The sequence below is a fragment of the Dipodomys ordii genome, unplaced genomic scaffold (assembly GCF_000151885.1).
Source record: "Dipodomys ordii isolate 6190 unplaced genomic scaffold, Dord_2.0 Scaffold16, whole genome shotgun sequence".
In the NCBI taxonomy this organism is placed as follows: domain Eukaryota; kingdom Metazoa; phylum Chordata; class Mammalia; order Rodentia; family Heteromyidae; genus Dipodomys; species Dipodomys ordii.
Window position 1 is genome coordinate 4,873,460 of NW_012267232.1, and position 21,424 is coordinate 4,894,883.

Consider the following 21,424-nt stretch of genomic DNA (forward strand, 5'->3'; position numbering starts at 1 on the left):
TGGTAGAGTGCTAGCCTTGAGCTGAAGAGCTGAGGGACAGCACCCAGGCCCAGAGTTCAGGCCCCACGACCGGACCCAAAAAAAAAAAAAAAAAGTTGGGCATGGTGGCACATACCTCCACTACTGAGGATTTTGGTGAAGATTATTCTGGGCAAAAAAAAAAAAAAAATGAGACCCTATCTCAATAAACAGATCAAAAAGGGATAGAAGAGCCGGTGCTGGTGGCTCATGCCTGTAATTCAGGAGGCTGAGATCTGAGGATCACGGTTCAAAGCCAGCCCAGGCAGGAAAGGCTGAGACTCTTATCTCCAATAAACCACCAGAAAACCAGAAGTGGCGCTGTAGCTCAAATGGTAGAGTGCTAGCCTTGAGCTGAAAAGCTGAGGGACAGCGCTCAGACCCAGAGTTCACGTCCCACAACCAACAACAACAACAAAAAAAGGTGGGGGTGTGTGTGGGGGAGATAGAGACTTAGCTTAAATGGTATACCTGCCTAGCAAGTGTGAAGTCCTGAGCTTAAACCCTAGTACCATAAAAACAAAACAAAATTCACTATTGCTTATTAGGAGAAAGCATATCTAAAATAATAAGATGGTAAGTAGTGAAGAGTAATTTACCCATTTACAAAACAGAACCAGGATATTGAAAATAAAGGAAGTGTCTAGTGGATTAATACTTAAGATTATGTAAATGGGAAGTGGTGCTGTAGCTCAAGTGGTAGAGCGATAGCCTTGAGCTGAAGAGCCAAGGGACAGCGCTCAAGCCCAGAGTTCAAACCCCATGACCAACAACAACAACAAAAAAAGATTATGTAAATGTTACTACAAAAGAATTGGCATATTTTATATTAGGAGAGTAAGTAGAAAGAGAGAAAGTAGATTTTACACAAGATTTGGATAGTTTCTGGATCATTATAATCACAGATTACTCTCTACTGGGAGCAAAACCAAAACAATAGCTAATCTACCAAATATAAAATAAATTCAAGAAACTTACAATCTAGCTAGGAAACTAGGAATATCCATCTATATGTATGTGTATATATTTTTAAATACATGTATTTTAATACATATATACATATAAGAATTATATTATGTATACAATTATATTATCCTAGTAAAATGTTCTTAGGTTTCAACGGTGTGAAACAGTAGTACAGAGCCCAAATTCTGGAAGAAACCGAATGGAGAATCACTATATATACTGAGTAGAAGAAAGGGACACAAGTGAGCTAGACTTAAGAAACTCTGAGATGACATTGGAAAAATAAGTATCTACGCCACAGAACAGCAAATCCACAGCCTACAGGAGTAGGCCACATGGGAGTGAAGATGAAAAATTCCAACAGCCACGTGGTGTCATGTTGGGCTGAAAGCATATCCTCTGGGAACTGTGAGAACTGCAAAGCACACACCCATGTACAGGATCACTGCCAGGCCTTTTCAAGAGAAGGTTTAAAATTCAACTTTTAAAATGTCAAATTTCTCAATTTTTAAATGTTGGCAGATAAATGATTTTTACCACTGTGTTAAAAGCAAATGTGTGTCCACAGCCAATCTTGCTGGTGGGCCTCAGGCTTGCAACTCTGGTTTGGCATGACAAATTCCATGCTAAGAAATCTGGACTTCATCCTGTAGTCACTGATTAAAAAGACTTAACATTTATTTCAAAGTTTGTTTAGTTTGAAACTTCTGCATACTGCGGTATCTATCATGTAAAAAACTGCTCTGCCAAATTATTTCACATGGGTCTTACGTATTTCTGTTTCAAGCCATTTATTTATATTCACTTAACTAATTAGTTTCAGTTTCAGCTGAAAAAAACACTCAAAATGATAAAAAAAAAAAACCAGGAATACATATTTAATCTGCAGAGCTCTACTTCTCAAAAGGCATGTACTATAATGAACTGCAGGAGACAAGCCATTGCCCTCTAGCACTTCACTGTAATTCGCAACTTTCTGAAGTTTAATACTATCTTTCATTACCAAACAAGACTCAAATGCATGTGACAAAGTTTTAATTCTACCAATCATTCTAAGCATTTAATTCTCCAAACACAATACTTAGACATTAAAGGCCTAAGTGTTGGTGTTTTAATAAGCTTAGAGAAAGAAAAGACAATTAGTATCAGAGACTTGATTTGTTTTGATGATAGTATTATACAAAGTTAAAATTATAATTCAAAGGTAAATACCAGAAAACTGTTGGTGCATAATTATGACATAGAAGCAGAACTATAAAAATTGTTTACTCACAAGATTTGAAGTAGCATTCATGGTGAAAGTGCTCAACTACACACACACACACACACACACACACACACACACAAAAGCAAATGTTGTCTTCCTTGATTGGGAACCCGTAGCTCGGAACTATACAATCTGTGAATGATGGCTCTACCTTACACCACCATTGAAAATGTAGTCATCATAAAGCACCTGTCTTACTTTTCATATAAAAGAATCAGTAGGTTGAATTAATGAACACATCTTTACCAGAAATAAAACAAAGTCTTAACACAAAGGTGAGTGATGTAGGATATAGTTCTTATCCAGGGACATTCAACATGGAATTTTAAAACTGTAGAATGGGTTTCCTATTTCAAAATAAAGAGATTACAATCTATATACCAGCATCTTACCAATACTAACTAGAGGGCAGCTCAAAGCCTCCTTGTCCCCATCAGAGCCAGCTGAAGATCCTTGTGACCCCCTCAAATTTTCCCACTTCTGAAGTCCTATCCCCATCCTATCAGATGTATTCAAATGGACTCACATATTAAATACACTGTAAGAAATTTAATTGCAAATAATAGTTATCTTTCATCAATGTTTCTTCTCTTATGAACCTCTCCAACCAGAGCTTCTTCCCTTCCCCTCTACCAACACAGCACTGCCATGCTCTTGAATAACCTGAAGAGCCCAATTAGCGACTCAATCCTCATCCTACTTTATCTCTTAGCAAAATGTGACACCACTGAGTCACAATTCCTCCCAGAGGCATTTTCTTTACTTGACTGCAGGGACATTCTTCTCATTCCTCCTAGCCTTCTAAACTTAACCACTAGGAATATCTCATAATTAACCCAGTTCACTATGATATAGGTCCATTTCTAAAAGATTCTAATAATGACACCATTATCCAAGCAATGGATACATGTCTACACTTAGGGAAATACATTCCTTTGGATTAAAATGCTTTCTTGTATCATTTGGGGCCTTTCTTTTTGTCTCCACAACCCATTAAGTACTGACAGGCCCCAAGGGTTGGTTCAAGGGTCTTTCTCTGACTACCACATTCCTGAAGTTACCCCACTCAAATTCTGCTAGCAATTTCCAAATTTATTTCTCCAACTTGGACCTCTTTCCTAAACTCCAGATTCTATAGACAACAATCTACTTAATTTCTCCATTTTGAAGTTGAAAGACATTTTCGAAATAGCTTCTGGTTATCCTCTACATCTCAGTTACTGGCAACTCCATAATTAAAATGCTTTAGTGTTATCTTTGTCGTCCAATCTTTCTCATCCTGCTCAGTTGGTCAGAAAATTCTATTGGCTCTACTTATAAATTCTTGGCCATTTTTCATCATCTCCTCTCTGCTGGCATTCTCCTCTTCCCAGCATCTCTCAAGTAGATTATTCACAACAGCTACTAACTGGTATCCACCGTTGACTACTCTCCTTTTTTATAGCCTTCTTTCTTATCAAAATGTAAGTCAAGCTGGGCACCAGGCTCAGATTTGTAATCCTAGCTAACTGGGAGGCTAAGAATGGAAGGATTAAGGTTCACCTTAGGCAGAAAAGTTCATAAGGTTCCTTCTCAACTCAAAGTGGGCAAAGTGAGATAGGCCTGTCAGCCCAAGTTCCCTGGGAAGCTAAGACTGAAGGGGACTATGGTTCAAGGCCGGCTCAGGCAACAAAGTCATGAAACATCTCCAAAGAGGGAGGAAGAGTACTCAGTGGCATGCACTAGTGATTCCAGCAACCACTGGAAGTCTAAAAAAAAGTGGGTGAATCAAAGGCTCAGGCACACATCTGGGTGGGAAATTTTAGGACAGACCCTATAAACAGGGATGGAGGTGTGGCTCAGGGGTATCACATCAGCCTAGCAAGTAGGAGACTCTGAGTTCAATCCCTCAGTACTAAAGGAAAAAAAAAAAAAGGACAGATCACTTTAAACCTCTGCTCTAAACTCCCAATGGCTATCCACTTCTCAGCAAAAGCCAATATTCCTTAAAATAATCTAAGCAGCCACTAACTGATGAGGTTCAAGCTTTCTCAATGAGGCCCACCTTGACGATACACAAGACTGTCCCTGACTGACCATTCGACTTTACTTCGTCATGCACTCAGTATAAGTCATGCTTTGAATTTTGATCCTTGCCAGGGCTACTTGTGTGTAGTATGATACTATTCCATGGTGCTGCATGGTGGCAGTGATACACAGCTCCCAGTCAGCCTCCTGATCACAAGAAACAACTGATACCCACCTATGTACTGTACTGCCAAGCTATGGTGTTTGTTACGTTAAGTGCACTGAATACACTTTCAATCCACAATGTTTTCATCTTGCAATGTGTTTATCAAAATGTCACCCCATCTAAAGTAGAGGGGTATCTGTACCCCAACCTGCAATGTCCCTACCTCCCTTTCCTGCATTCCTAATATCCCTTAGCATATTCTTTTTCCACATCAGACTTATTACCTTCTAAAACATAATAAAATTTAATTCTATGTTTATTGTTTGTCTCAGAACATATTTGATAATGTAACGTAACATCCATGAGGACAGAGGTTTTTGCTTTCTAATCACTTACATATTTATGGGGCCTAGAATATAACCTAACACAATCATATTAAATAAATGAACAAATGAACTTAAACATTTGTTCATTTTAATTTCATAGTTTTCTGTCAATATTTGAGACTCATTCAAGATTCTGAACATTGCTACTACTCCTAGAAAAGTCCCTGAATACAGATCTCAGCCTGACTTCACTCATCAACCAAACCTATCAAGCCCAGGTAAGCTAGGGACTGGAGAGGCAGAGAAGAGAGGATCTTGATTCAAATCCTGCCCATGAAGTTCATGAGATCCCATCTCAACCAGTAAGTGACATATAGCTGTCATTCCAGGAAAAGTATAAATTAGAGATCTGGGCTGGTAGGGTATAAATATGCAACTTTATTAAAAAATAAGGAAAGAAAGAAAGGGCTAGGTGTGGCTTACCTACCTAGCAACCACAAGGTTGTGAACTCAAACTCAGGATTACCAAAAAGAAATAGATAAATACATAAATGGGCTCACATGAAATTCTGCAGGATACATGAGTAAAAGACACAGGTCATTTGTATTCTTTAAATTTAAACATGCTTGGCCGGGTATTGGTGGCTTACTCCTGTAATCCTAGCTATTAAGGAGACTGAGATCTGAGGATCTCGATTCAAAGCCAGCCTGGGCAGGAAAATCCATGAGACTCTTAGCTCCAATCTGCTACCAGAAAACCAGAAGTGGTGCTACTGCTCAAGTGGTAGAGAGCTAGCCTTGGGCTGAAGAATTCAGGGACAGTGCACAGGCCCAGAGCTCAAGACCCATGATCAACCAAAAACAAACAAAAAACATGTTCAGACAAACATTAATCACCATCAACAGAATTTTATTTTTTTTAATATGTAGACTTGCTTTGTGGCATTTGGGGAAAAAAACCAATTACCTAGCAGGCAAAAGTTGGGAGAGGGAGGTGACTGGAAATTAGAAGAGAATTGCGAAAACTAAGTGGGTCAATTAGTGGGACAAGCCAGCTGTTCCTCATTCAGTTAACATTAATTACCTAATATTTGTAACTAAGAAACACTAGGTTTTGTTGCCTGCTTAATGCCATCAAGAATCAAGATACAATAAAATCCCATGATTTCTTGTAAACAAAGGCTCAGACACCAAGAAGAAAACTACCAATCTTTCTATACATAATTTAGTTTCATTTGAAGCAATAACAACCGACATTACCTGCTTGTTCACTGTATGTCAAAGACCAGGCTGGTTGTTTCACATGTACCATTTCATTTAATAATGCCAAAAATCTTCTAGAGTAGTTACTACTATTATACATCATTTTACACATGATGAAAAGGTTTCATATGTGAAGTAATTTCTCCAAAGGTACATACTGGAGAACAGCATAACTGGATTTAGGGAACTGATCTCAAAGATCTCATTTTCTATTTACTTTCCTGCCATTCTTGTGGTGGACCTATGGATCAGCATATTTCATATATTTTTCTAAAATCATATATGCTAAAATGCTGTTATAAGCAGTACTTCATTTGAGCAAGATATATTTTGTCTATAAAATTTATGTAATTTTACCTTTTCTTTTACCTTTTTAATGAGTTTAAGCTAAGATGCTGAGTCTTTTCTTGAAAGCACAAAAATGTCATTTTTTTTTTCTTCAGGGAAGCATGAGAGAAAAATATCTGTTTCGATAGTTATCCTTCAAGCACTTTATTTCATGTATTAGATATCTCAGAGAAGTCATAATCCTTTGTTTTTCAGTGAGTGCTTTCTGGGGACTATACAGAATTCAGCATAAGAATTTCACTGGCTTTTGGTAAAGACTTGATGCTTACAGAGATATTTAAGAAATGATAACTCAATGGAGGGAGGAGAGAAGATGTTGAGACAGAGGAGAACTGTAGTGGGGAAAGCATAAATGCAGTCTCAAAAAGGAGTCTTTTGCAACATTTTCTTTTTCTTAAAAATAAACAATTCTGGAAACTTTTAGACATTCTTTTGAAACTATGGTACATCTTAAATCATTTATGGATCAATGAAACAATGAATCAACAGAGCCCTCAAGATATCACTCATTTGGCACTCACCATCCAAAGTCTCATGGGAGAGCAGAAGAGAGGAAGAATGAGAGTCAAGAGCAAAGAGAGGCCCCAACAGCCTGTGTGTAGGAAAGAGGTCGATAAAGCATAAGGAAGTGAAAGTTTCCAAGACTGCAGATCCATATTTTCTGGACAGATAAGGATCTATATGAACAGAACCACAAACACCCTTAGTGTGAGTCAGAAAAGGGCATCCATGCTCCAGGCCATTGGGCCTCCCTCTGGACTCAATGCTTGGACTGCAACACATTAGCCCTACATTACCATAATGTTCATTAATAAGAGAGATGAGTAAACTGTATATATTTATTCACATAAATAAAAAAGAACTGCTACCTGCAGCACTGATATGTCTATATTATTATAGACATATTACACAAAATGTATCAATAAGCTCTCCCCCACACGGAAAAGAAAATAAAAAATAGAAACTTAAATTTGATGGCATTTAAATCAATAAAACACTAAAGCTAACCAATGACTTAAAAGTTAGAATAGTGTCTGGCCTTGGGGTCCGGTTATGATTATATGACAAGGTTTCTAGGACTAGTAATGTTTCTCAATTTAAATGCTGGTTAGCAGTATGTGATCACTTTATAGAAATGCTTCTCATCTGTGCTTGTTTTCTCTGATGGAATAATTCAATAACATGTTCAAAGAAATAAAGCAAACAAAGATCAACACAGGAGGAAAAGTCATCTACTGTAACCTTTCATTTAATGTGTCCAGATAGAGAACCACCCAAAAAGCTCAGTGAGAAATATGTCAATACATTTCTTAAGATCTTCACCTGAATTTGACTTATTTTTATGAAGAGTTCCTTCTCTTACATGAAACTATGCTGAGAAACTAATATGAAGTATTGCTTTACCTAACATATAAAAATGTTGAAAAACATCTGAAAATACCTCTGCACAATCTACTTGGAATGTAACTGTTTTACATAGATGTATTTGGTCAGAATCATCCTAATTATCAACATGTTAACTCAATGACTAAAAGCACTTTCCTCTTACCCTCCTCTTTTATGTATAGATTGAACTCAGCTACATAAGGCCATGCAGGTGGGGAAAAAAATATTATGGAAAATCCTGAGCAACATACAACTCTAAGAAAAGTCCCATAAAAACATGGCCTTCCTTTGGGACTCTTTATTTCCTCTGTAGATCTGTTTCAGCATATTTTTTTCCTCTTCCCGAAGTAATACAATCAGCTTCCATATCAATGATTTGTCCCTCCTTCTCAATGTCTCTTCATATGGTATGCTACATGAATGCTCCACAGGATGTATATAAAAGTGATAGCATACAAACTTGCATCAGAAAGAATTATACCACTAAATTATGGAAGATAATTCAAAGCACAGTTTGCTCATATTTATTCAATACTTCATAAAACTTCAGCCATTACTGCTGTGGAACTTTTTTGGTTTCAAGGTACAACAGGTGGCCATTAAGTATTTGTAGAATCATTAGCACTTACATAAAATACGCTTCTAGTCTTTGAAATGGTAGGAAGAGAGGGCTAATAAGCCTCCAGTCCCTTCATATTATTGAATATCAACCTGGTGATTGGACACTAACATTGGCAAGGTATTTAGGATAAATATCCACTAGTAGTCCTATCCCGTGTTATATTCAGCTCTTACATGTCCCTCAATTCTGATCATTTAACTCCCTTCTCTTAGCTAAAAAAGATCTTGTTCTTTATAATTTCCACATTCAAATTGGAAGTTCTGTCAAGTTTGGCCTTGTTTAAACTACTTATCCCTCCCAAATTTAAATTTTTTCCAAATTCAATACTGTATTGTACTTCCTCCTTCTCACATTATCAATTCTACTTATTTTTATAGCACCCCCCAAAAGTCCCTTTCCCAGAATAATGTATAATCCAAAAAGTCCTTTCAACTATACATATGTATGTAATATATTCCTTCTTCCTTCTTAAGTTTAGGAAAATAAATTTTAGCTAAAATTTACTACTCATAAAATGCCTTCAAGGAATCTTCCATCCTCTGATCTCAATTTTATTATAATCACAATATTATAGCAAACTCTTAAAATGATTTTTTAAAAAGTCACAGGAAGACTTTCTCAAAGTATATAATTGTAAGTGTACAATAAATATCCTTTATAACTCTAGTATTAGGGATACAGCTGAAAAAATACACTGAATTTTCTTATGTGTTTGCTGTTTCTTGTTGGGAATGAAGAGGAGGAGATGGAAGGTTGAGGATAGTCAGCAAGACCCAGTTGCTATACATGAAACCACCACCTTTTTGTCTGTTAAAAAAAAAATGGATGCTGGAAGCTAGTGGCTCACACCTGTAATCATGGCTACTCAGGAGGCTGAGATCTGAGGATGTTCAAAGCCAGCCGAGGCAGGAAAATGCATGAGAATCTTATCTCCAATTAACCACCAGAAAAACTGGAAGTGGTGCTGTGTTTCAAAGTGGTAGAGAAGTAGCCCTGAGCCTAAAATCTAGGGGGCAGCACCCAGGGGCTTAGTACAAGCCCTATGTCCAACCAAAAAAAAAAGCTTGGAACTATATAAATAAAAGCAAACACTTCTATGCTTTGCTGAGAATAATGCACATAAATGTCTCCTACTTTCCCACTTAGGACAAAGAGGTTTCATGTACTAAACTGGAGCATTTATGAAATCTGCATTGAGTAGTGAGAAATAAAATTACCTCTGCATACATGCATAAAGTGTTCTATCCTTTAAAAGATTTAGGAATATTAAAGTGACTTTAGCAAAACTCCATGAACTTTGGTTCTCAATTCAGAAAACTACCTACAGGACAATTTCTGAATGCCATCTGGGATCCAGGCAGCCTCATCAACAAAAGGGAAAACTTGAGATCATCCAAATCTAAAATTCACATACATTTTTACATCTGGACTGAATTAATCTTTTCTTGGTACTGGCTTTCATGTAATAAAATAATTGTTTGCAGGTTTTATTTGACCAAAAAAAAATCCCTACAGTTTTAAGAATCAAAATGTTCAACACTCAAGTTGAGAACTACAAAGAATTGCTTTATCAAAGTTACTTGTGAGACAAGACTCATTTATACTAAATTCGAATCCTGACAGCTCAGTCAAAAACAATTGTTTGAAACTTTCATTCCAAGCATCTGCCCAATAACCTCCAGTCTATTATGTCATAAGTTCTAAAGCCAAAAGCTTTATAAGCATAGTTAAACGTGAAAACCAAGTCCAGAAACTAGGATAAGGTCTACAACAGCCCCTAATTTAGTTAGCCCAGTTGAATGAGTTTTGTAAAGAGCTTGTAGCTGAAAACTGTTACCCAGCACTTTGGCATTTTGTTTTCAAATGCAGAAGGCTCATCAGGGCCCCTCTTGTTTTCAGGCATTTGCCTTAAATCTGCAAGTTCAAATCTGTGTACTTGAAGCTGGTATCTTACCCCTGTTGCCTCCCAAAAGAAAGAATGAGAAAACAAAGAGAGACTCCCTGTCCTTAAAAATGTTCTGAGCACAGCAAGGACCACTGATGAGTGAGTGCAGCCCATCAGTGTCAGATCTCAGGGATTCTTACAGGCAACCCAAAGGGGGGGCAATTAGTTCATATTACAGCAGTCCCCTTTCTGGAGAAGATATCCTGCAGATAACTTGATATGAGATATCCTCTGGGGGACCCTTTTCATCTCATAATCGTACCAAAAGGCCATTTTAATATGAAACAGGAATCCAATATGTTTACAAACACACTGAAAAGGCATTCAGATGGCAGCTGTCTTGCATTTGTGTTTTCATTTTTCACGTGAAACTTTCATTTCGCAAAACCACACCCAAGGAGAATGATGAGGTGCTGGAAGTTTTCTACTACAAAGGACACCCGCAAAAGCATCTGTTTTCCTGCCCTTTCTCTGGTCTTCTCCCCTCCTCCACTCTCCCCTGCAGGCCATTTGTAGGGTCTTGGTTGTTAAAAAAAACAACAAAACTACTTTCTACAGTAGTCCTACAATTCTCCAGGTCCTAAAAAACTTCTCCTACTTTTAACATTGTTGAGGCCTAAATTTATTCACTGCTCTGAAGGAAACACAAAAGTCACAGGCCCTTTTTTTTTTTAATGATAGATGTATTAGGGAAAAATTTCCCCACAAAGTTTTGATGCTGTGAAATATCAACTCCCTGAAATCATAGAAAGGAAATGACTTACATTCTTGGAAAATGAAGCCACTAGCAGCTTTCTCCAACAGCATTTTCTAATCCCCAACCTACACCCTGTGGCAACAAAGTGTATTTCCTGCAAAAACTAAATTTAAGGAGATGCTTAAAAAAAAAACCAATAAACAATCCCCAGGTCCCTGAGAAGAAAGGAAGGAATCATGCATGGAAAATCCAGCATGATACCCCCCCTCTTTTTTTTTTTCTCTCCACATTCATAAGCATTGGGAATCGCAGGCTTGAAGTCAAAAGCAACCTGAGAACCCTCACTGAAGTGTACCTCCCGCCCCCTTCCCTCCAGCACCCTCTGTGGGGCTTTGCAAGCTCCTGGGGGAAAATACTAGCAAAACTGATTCCTGCTTTAAAAACACTTTTTTTTTAAAAAAAAATAGAAACGGAAAAAATTAAAAGGTGCTGGGGAGTAAACTTAAGAATGATTTCTTTGGACACTCACTAGAGCTACACAACTGCACAGCCTGGAAAATCTGCCAGCTTTCATTTCAACTTTAAAGGATGCTTATTTTTTTGACAGCTTTCTATCTATTCCTGCCTCGAAGAAAACGCCCCAGCGTGGGAGCTGTGTCATCTCCGGACCTAGGGTGTTATTTTCATTCTTGTGGACCTTCCATGGGTGCCCCCCCCCCAGCTGTCCATACCTGGCAGAATCTAGCCCGCCCTCCTTGGAGTGAAGACCGACGGGTGGTCTCCGATGCCTGGCGCCCGGCCTGAGCACCTCAAGCTCCTCCAAAGATCCCACAATTTGCAGGCCGCGCCCCCCCCCCGCCCATCCGGGTGTCCGCAAGGCCCCCCCTTCCAAGGGAGCCGATGCGCCCCAGCCCCAACTCCGGATGCCTGGACTGAGCACTTTCGGACACTGCCGGGCAGACGCAGCGCTGGGGAGTCCCTTCCCCTTCCCCAGACCGGACTGCCAGCCTCGGGGCGCACACAACAGGCGACACCGCACAACCCTCCAGAACGTGGAGCTCAGGTGCTGGTCCCAGCGACAGGGCGGGACAGGCAGGCGCCTCACAGCCCATCGGGGCGCCAGGGACCATCAAGGAGCGCCCTCCCCCGACCCCCACGATCCGGGGACCCTCACTCGCACGGCGCACAAAGCCCAGGGCGCAGCCCGGACCGGCCTCCCGCCCTCGCCGCACAGGCGGCCTCCGAGCTCCGCGCCACCCCCGCTCCCCGACTCGGCTGCCCCGGGGCCCCATCCTCCCGCCCCGGCGTGGGCGAGCTCCGACAAGCGTTGAGGCGACCTGCCCGCCCGGTGCCCGACGCCCAGAGCCGAAGGAGCAAGAAGAAAAGACGCGGAGAAGGGGAGCGCTGCCTCCTCCCGGACTTCCAGAACACCCTCCCCAAACTGTCCCGCGCCCGCCGCCGCCCCGCCGGCAGGGGGCACAGCGGAAAACCCGGGAGCGGTGGAACAAGCGAGGGGGGCCGACGGGTGAGGAGAGCCCCCCGGAGCCAGGCTCCGGCTCCTACCTGGAGCAAGTCCCGAGTCCCAGGCGTCCGACTCCCGTCTGCTCGCGGACCTTCCCCGCCGGCGCCTAGCCACCCGCTCTCTCTCTCTCTCTCTCTCTCAGCCCCTCGGCCAGGGCAGCCAGACGTGCGCTCCCGACCGCCCCGCCCTCCGCCCACGCCTCCGGACCGCCCCGCCCCTATCCGCCCCGGAGGGCCCGCCCCCCCACCAGGCTCCGCCCCTTCCCGCCCCGTGGTGGCGGGGGACTCTGGTGAGCTGCTGGTGGTGCTCACTCAGAGTGGGTCTGGTGGACGCACGTGGAGCGCAGCCCGCCCCGCCCCGCCTCGGACCCAACCAAGTCTCGCCGAGGGGTGCGAGGAGTCGGGTGCGGGAGATGATGGGACAAGCAATCCCTTTCGGAGTCTAGGGAGCGCAGCCAGGTTCACATGGACGTGAGAGGGTGAACCCCGTCGTTTTCTACCTTTCCCCGTGCGGTGACGTCTGAAGCGCGAGGGGACCCTGCCGCCCCCCACCCCCCCTCCTTTAGCCAAATGGTTCCTTCCTCCGGTCAGCCCCCGCGCCCGCCCCAGCAGAAGACGCGCTGGCTGGGGGCGGCTGTTTGGCCTGAGTTCGGGCTTACTAATTCCGAACAAACCGGAGAGGCCACTGCGGGAGGAGGCGGTCCCCGGCGGGGGAGGCGTCGTGACTCCTCGTTTCCCCGCAGTCCTCCCGCCCCGCGCCCACCGGGCGGGCCGCGGCACTCACAGGACCTCCGCGGGAAGGAGGGGCCGCCGCCGAAGGGCCGAGCCTCCGCCGCGGATCCCGCCTCGTCGGCTCTCCGGGCGCACGCATGCACGCACGCAGCCTCCGTCGGTGGGTGACCCCCCTCCTGAAGGAGGCACGCGGGGTGGCGAGCGATGGCCAAGTGCCAGGTGTTTTAGTCAAGATCCGTTGCCACCCGCAGTTGTCGGGTCCGGGGGATGGGGCGAGCTCCACTGCCTCGTGAGGCCGCGCCCACCAGGACCCCCACCACCCCCCTGCTAGGGGACCGGAAGCCCGGGGAGGGGTCGACCTCCACCTGGCCCCGAGGCTGGGGACCCACCGAGCTGCTACTTGCAGGGCATCTGCGCGTCGAGGTCTCCCTGGACTCTGTGAGCCCATCGAGTGTCTGGAACAGGTAGTGGGGGGAGTTCCAGGAAGCTGAGGAAGACCCGAGGAAGAAGGCTACCCACCGTCAGAGGCTGTCCGAAGCCCACTGTAACATTGCCCTCTTCCACTGCCCAAAGCCAGCTGTTCTGTTGCTGGTTGAACAGGTGCCTCATGGGCAGAGCAAAAAAGTTCAGTTCTGTGTTCATCAGAGCCGAAGCTCACCTCGGATTGTTGTCGACTTCACTGGTTTTGCATGTTGGGGATCGTGAAACTAGAAGTGGATAGATTAGGCGCCGAGATCGTTTGCCTTCTTGCCATCGGCAGTATCTGTGGAGCTTGAGTGGACAGTTTCTAGAGATAATCGCGCTCAATTTAAAAGTCACGACTCCCATTGTGGAAAGCAGGCAGGATGGATGATTGCTTCCATAACTGCTTTTAAATTAGCACTAATTTAAAATTAAATGACTGCCCTTGAGTTAGTGGTACAAATTGAACCATTCAGTTAATATGCCAAAAATAGTTAATAATTGATCACAATATAAGTATTTAAATGTGGAAGATCACACTTTTTCTTACGTTTTTATTTTCATACGCATTCAAAATAAGGACATTGGATACTAATTAGTAAGGTCTTGATTTGATAGCTAATGAGATATCCATGTGCAGTGTAAATGAGAAGTATATTGCTGTCCTCTAAAACATAAATCTGACTTATTTTCAAGTTTAAATCACAAGCTAGTAGATGGAAAACAGCACATTGTGAAATATTGCTACAAGTGTAAATAATTAGGCAGTCTAAAAAGTAACAGTACTTAAAATGTGCTTATGTCTGGCATGCCAGCACATATCTATAAATCCCTAGCACTTGGAACACTGAGGCAGGAAGATCTCAAGTTCTAGCCTAAACCCTATAGTGAGTCCCTGTCTCAAAAAAAAGAAAAAACCCAATTGTGAAAAACTGAATTTGTTGTCTAGAATGAAATTATAGCAAAATTTACTATGTGATTGTTTTCCAAATTCTAATTATCATAGTAACAGTAGGAGTAGCACAATTAAGATTTCTACATCATTTTGTAAACTAAGTACACATTTTAAATTCATTTTATGAACCCTTGTAATAAATATGGTAAAACTCTGGAAAAAAAGGAAAGGATTGATTTGGAAACAAGACAATCTTGTCTCCAACTTTTTTTTTAAATCTTGTCCGGAAGATAGGATAAAGGCCTGAGAAAGAACGTATTGTTTGAGATGTTTCTTATCACAGGGAGGTTTCCGAGCTTGTTACACTGGAGGATGTCATTTTGTAGAAAATTTAAAACTATCTTTTATTTTCTTTTTTGATGTTGGCATCTAGTTTTATTTTTATTGGTATGATGAGGTGCTCTCCTAAGTAGGGGACATTGCAAGCAGAGAAATATCCCAAACACCATAAGTTACTACTTTTTCCAATGTACTTAGCTATCAACACAACTCTTATTTTTTCATTTTTCTTAGGGAAAAGTTACTCATTCCATGAATATATTGAATATTCCCATGCAACAGGCACAGGATTAGACCATGAGATTCAAAGAAATACTCCTGGATTTTATGGTAGCTAAGATTGGGGAATAAGCAGACCACTAAACATTTACAATATCCCTTAATTCCTGCTATGGTTCAGTCACACAAAGAGTTATGCAGCAGTATAGGACTATAGGAAGAGTATGAGACATCCCATTCTGACCTGAGATGGGAAGAATCAACAGAAGTTTGCCTGAGGAAAAAAATGTGTGTGTGTGTGTGTGTGTGTGTGTGTGTGTGTGTGGTGGTTCTCAAATTTGTCAGCATATATGAATCACTGGGGGCTTGGGAAAATGATCAATGCTTGTGTCCCAGGCACATGATTTAATTGGTCTGCAATAGGATCTGGAGTCCTGGATGTTTTCAATATCCTCATATTAAGTTTAGACATAGTTGAGATTAAGGCTGAAACATCCCAGGTGAAAGGCATAGAATGAGCAAGCACAAGGAGGCATGCTTTTAAAGCTTAATGACTGTAATTAATTAATGCATGATGGCTATAACTAATTACAAGTTGACTCCTAATTAAAGAAACTTAAATTTTGGTGGGTGATAATACATTTTGATGTAAGGAACACAAGTATATAGGCAGGAGATACAAACAAGTATGAACAATTTAGTTCAGAATATTAAAAGAAAAGTTATTTCTTATCTCTTATGATTCAAGGTTTTGAAGATTCGAAGCATTTTTTTCATGGTGAAATGTAAGTTTAGTCTAAGAGATGAATCATACTACCTTTAAAGAATATTTTTGCAAAATTAAATACTGTTCATTCCTGCTGGAGGTCATAATAAATAAATTATGTTCATTTCTCTTCTTAGTAATTGGTGAGATTCATTTTAAAAGCAAAATAAAATGTATTTTAAACAGACAAAATAAATTTTAAGTCCTAAATGTCACTATAACTAATAAAAGACAAAACAATTGTACGTCAAAACTTAAATAATGCAGTGTCACAGTAATGGTTTTCTCTGCTTAACATACAAAAGTCCTTATTATTATTCTTAGCTGGTATATTACTGTATTATATAATATAAAATACCAAAAGCGGTTCTAGTACCAAGTCAGGAAAATTGATTATCAGGCATTTAATCAATTGTCTAGTTACTATAATAGCAAGAGTACCTAACTGAGAATAAATACAGATCATCTCAATTTATGATGATGTGACTTTGAATCGTTTTTTTATGATGTTGTAGAAATGATCCACTTTCAGTGGAAACCATACTCCATCCGAATTTTGCATTTTGACCTCTTGGGCTAGTGATATGCAGTAGTGGTATGCTGGGTAGCAGCAGAAAGGCAGTGCCCATCAGCCACATTATCACCAGTTAAGCACTGGTACTCTCCTAGGTACTAGATTCAGTGGACTACATGAACTACTGAACACATAAAATAGCCTTTATGTTAGATGACTTAGCCTAACTATACCGGCTAATGTAAGTGTTCTGAGAACATTTAAGGTAGATTATTTTTATTGAATATGTTTTCAACTTAGCAGCATTTTCTATATACAATGGATAGTAAATTTCATCTTACAAATCAGAAGCATTTGAAATTATTTTGCAAAGATAGCACACCACCAGGTTAATATTATAGAGCAATCTAGTTCAAAAAGATTTCCGCACTTGGGAGACAAGTGTTGAAAAAAAGATTTCATTCAATTCCTGCTCTCTTGCTCATCAACATTTGAGAAAATACTTGAAAGTAGGATAACTTGACTATGCAGGGACAGAATTTGGTTTTCACAAGAAGTAAAGCTTACAGGAGATACATTTGAAGAGCTACTTTGATTCTATTTCTTTTGTGATTTAGTTTAACCTTAAGCATCTCATTCCAGTTCCTGAAGAACTTGAGTACTTGAATAGTCCAGACTGAAGAAGCAAAATTGATAAGACTGAGAAGTCAGGGTCCACCTCTTCAACCTCTACAAAGGTGTTGTATGCACAGGGTAAGATAATCCAGCATAAAGACATGCACTGAGTTTCCCCAGCAGAGAGGCATAATGGCATAGGCAGGGCTAGCTAAAAGGACTCTGCCATTAAACTATAGTTGGGGAAAATAGGACTATTGCTTTACTATTGGGGCTTCACATTATGCAAAAGAAGTCTATAGGCAGAAGAAAAGAGTACTCCAGAAATATGTCTGCTAGAAGGGTAAGACAAAGTGTAGATCCCTACGTTCTGAAACTTAGTACTGTGTGTTGATTGCCTATACCTACAAGAGGCTTTAAGTTCCCTGAGGTTTTCCGCTCTGATTTGTGGATTATTCTCTGACAACTTCATCCAGAGATAGATGAGAAAGGGAACACACTAATTCCTCTGTGTCATGCCTCAAGCATGCTCTGTCTTTATCTAGGAAGAGTCACTTTCAGACACAGATGATAACATGAATGTCATGAGCCAATGAAATTTTCTCACTGTTTCATGGCATCCTATCGGTTTGTACCTGAGATCCACTGAACTAGAACAGTGGAAGATGGAGACATTCATCCCAGAACAACATGTCCATCCCAGCTAATACTGACTTTCTAAAGAATACAACAGCTCCATCTGTGCAAATGCATTATGAAATCTGTCCACTCTTTTTTAACATAGTCACTTAGAGTAGACTGTAAGCATAGAAAGCCACCCTTAAAGTTATTTCTCAATGCTTAAAAAAATAGAATGCTGAATAAAAGTGCAAATAAAAAGCCAGGTACCAGTGGCTCCGCCTGTAATCCTAACTACACAGGAGGCAGACAAATCCAAGATACTCCATCTTTGAAAATAACCAACAAAAATCCAGGCTAGAGACATAGTCTAAGGGGGAAAGTCCAAGCTAAGAAAGTTTGAAGCTCTGAGTTCACACTCTGGTACTGACAAAAAATGGGGGATGGGTTCAAATAAGGTATCCTAGCTCTGTGATTTCTTAGGAAGTTTACGAAGGCCAAAGAACTCCAAAGAAACATACTACCATGTGAAATTTTGGATATAAAGCAAGGCCTTGGAATGATAGTTGTAATACCTAGTTGGATGGATGTAAGAAAAGTGCTTTAAAACACATACATTAGATCCTTCTATTTCTTTACTGTGGAATCCTCACACAGCTCTTTGAGGGAAGTAATATCATCATTCCTGGTTTCTGACTCTTCTCAGACAGACAACAAATCTCTGCATACAGTATATGCATTTGTATGTTGAGGGTGTGGTGAAAGGAGAGATTGTCACTGAGCTGAGACTGGGAAAGGGCTTTTTTGAGATGCTTATTGGGCAGATATCCCATGGACTGATGAAAAAAGATCTATCTGATAGATCAAGATCTATCTTGATTTATCAGTCAAGAAAATTCTTTTTTTTGCAAGAAAATTCTTGACTGATTTGAATGGGATGCTTTATGCCAACTATTTCACTTAATATTTATTTTCTTTATATAGAAGATAATGAACAGTTCTTCTATATCAATTGATGTTCATTATAACAGATTTGATTTCTCCCTTCAGCTTTCTAGCTGCTTATCACTCACTACTCACTCTTCTGCCCTTCCAGAGATTTAGAAGTTTATTAAAGGGATTTTACTAGAGCACTTACTAATATAGAATTCTTTGCCAACAAAACATTTTGATGAGACACCTTGGGAACAGAATGGCTGGAGTTCATCAAAGGGAAGTGAGTAGTCTTCCACTTGCTCAGTGTCACCCACATCCATCTGAAGCATAATTGGATTGTGTTAGTAGGAACAGCTCCACCTCCAAATGCTTGCTGGAAATCGCTCTGTCCACCACATTCTGTCCTCTCCCTCTCTCCCTAGGGCTGTCAGTCCCCTCACCCATCCCAATTCTTTCAGTGTATTAGCTGCTTTTTGGCTTCACTTCTTTCCTTTTGAGTTTAATCCCTTGGGTAGTCTTGTGTCCAAAGCTTCTTGACCTTCTAATCCAGCTTCCTTAACAAACTCAATGTTAAGGTCAAATTCAATCATCACTTTTGCATTTTGCTTTAAAGTCACTAAGGAAGCCTAAAGAAAATTGAATATATGAATCAGTTAGTCCATCACCAAGACAACAGTACCATCAATGTTCTCATTGATGCTTGGTCCACTTTATATTCATCCCTGCTTGGCTTACTTTCCTGTCACCACAATGACTACTCAGATGTTTATGACTTTTTTTCCCCCTCCAGTGCTAGGGTTCAAACATTCCAGAGTCTTGTGAGTGCTGTCAAGAGCTCTACTGCTGAGCTGCATCCCAGCCCTGTGTACAATTCCCTTCTCCCTCTCTGAAATCCAGAAACAAGAGTCAACCTAGCCTTTCTCTTTAATGGTCACTCATCTGAGTATTATAAGTGTAGGCCTGTGGAATCCTCACACAGCTCTTTGAGGGAGATAGTATCATCATTCCTGCTTTACAGATACCTAAGATTTTATAGAAAGTCAGTACTGGTGTCTGGGTCTGAACCCAGGAAATTTAACTCATGCTCTTTGTTCCCAAAGTCTCTTCTGGTACAGGGTTGGTCAAGCATTTCTTACTGGGCTTTCATTCTTTCCATCTCCAGACTTCCCTGTATCTTTCTGACTCTTCTCAGACAGTCTCCCACAACAAATCTCTGAACTCCAACCTCCTCTATCTCTTCCAGGGCCACATCCATCATATATTTGTTGACTTCTTTCGTAAATACTTATTAGGTACCATTGTGTACCAAGTGCCAGGAACACAGAGGATAACAAGACCCAAACTCAAAATTGAGGTCAAATTTTGCAATCTTGGTGCGTTACATTCAAATCAACCCTTTACTTATTAAAAGAATTAAGGAGTTATTTGTGAAGCAGAGAAATCTTCTCACTCAAGGAGAGGATTATTTTGTCCCTTAGAAAACATCTGGAAGTATTTTTGATTGTCAGTGCTTCAGGAATTTAGGGGTAGAATAAAGGGATGCTGTTAAACATTGACAAATGCTAGGGGCATCCCCACAACGAAGAATCATTGCCACAGCTTGAGAAGCACCTCATGAGTTAGAATGGTGGAATCCATCTGTAGATGCTGGCTGAGCCTGCCAAAGGTCTGTTGCAAAGAGTCACTGAAGATGTAGAATCATGACTTTGAGGCCTACAGAGTGAGGTATTTAGGATCAGTTTCTTCCTTTATCCATGCCCTAACTTTACTTGTATTTTTTCTTAGCTCCAAGACAAAACACATTTTAAGTGTTTTTGCATTGTCTTCTTTCTTAGGATCTGGTAATATGGACAGGAAAAGACAAAATATGCTAATTCTTGTATTTGGCAAAACAGTGTTATTCACCTTGGTATAATTTCTACTTCAGACTACGAAATTTTTAATGTGACAGAACACATTATTGTCAACAAAGGAAAGATAAGATTTATTGAAATTCCAAATGGTAAGTCAAAGAAAATAATTTTAGAAATATAAGTATGTCATCTAAGTGAGTAGCAGGGAAGTAATAACTTCTTGAGCTAAAATTAGCCTTAAAAGGAAGGATTTATGATAATGAAAAGCTCTAAACTTCAATAAAGGATGGTGGAGATTAGCTCTTATAATGGATCATAATTACAATTACTGAAATAATTTGCTAAATTTATTCTCAAATGGCTTAGGATACATGTACTGTATAGATTAAACAATATGTTTTAAACAAATAGGCACTAACAAATATGTAAAATTAAGTGATCATTGAAATGGGCATTATGGTCATCAAAAATTATCTACCTAAATTATTTTCTGATGTCTATATTTCCATTGTTCATCATATTGCTAGAATTTATAATAAAGAATATAAATGTATGTATTGAACTTCTCATAAAAACAAAACCAAAGAATAACTATGAAAAGTAGGTCATTAATTATCCTTTTCAAATATTTCCTAATTCCCACTTAGATTGATTAGCTAGTTTCTTTTAGTGGTTTCCAAGTCTGGCAATGTATCAGGGCTATTTAAGGACTGGTTGACAGGGTTGAGAATCTTAAAATAACAGCAAGAAATTCCAAATGATTCTGATACTCATTCCTGACCAGATGGGTAGGTCCTATTGAGGCTGTTGTTAAAGCAAGTTTAAATGAAGAGCCTAGATTTTAAAGTGTTTAATTAGAAGCCCCCAAATGCTTTGGATGTCATAACTCTACCACCTTCTTCCAATGAATAAAAACTTGTAGAAGAGTGAGGCTGTGGTAAGA

General features: G+C 40.4%; 2 protein-coding genes across 3 annotated transcripts in view; one reads left to right on the forward strand and one right to left on the reverse strand.

Annotated features, from left to right (window-relative positions):
- Frmd6 (FERM domain containing 6) overlaps positions 1 to 12,688 on the reverse strand; it is an 83,025-nt gene extending 70,337 nt beyond the window's left edge. For both annotated transcript variants that reach the window (XM_013012356.1, XM_013012355.1), the window contains exon 1: positions 12,575 to 12,688. The gene's annotated coding sequence lies outside the window, so the exon portion shown is untranslated. The remainder of the gene's footprint in view (positions 1 to 12,574) is intronic.
- On the forward strand, positions 11,796 to 13,007 carry LOC105982569 (basic salivary proline-rich protein 2-like). The gene has a single exon (XM_013012221.1). The coding sequence runs from the start codon at positions 11,796 to 11,798 to the stop codon at positions 13,005 to 13,007; it is 1,212 nt and encodes a 403-aa protein (XP_012867675.1).
- Positions 13,008 to 21,424: the final 8,417 nt, after the last annotated feature.

Bases quoted from the DNA above. Each gene is read 5' to 3' on its own strand.
- LOC105982569 (XM_013012221.1), top strand. From the start codon at position 11,796: ATGCCTGGCGCCCGGCCTGAGCACCTCAAGCTCCTCCAAAGATCCCAC.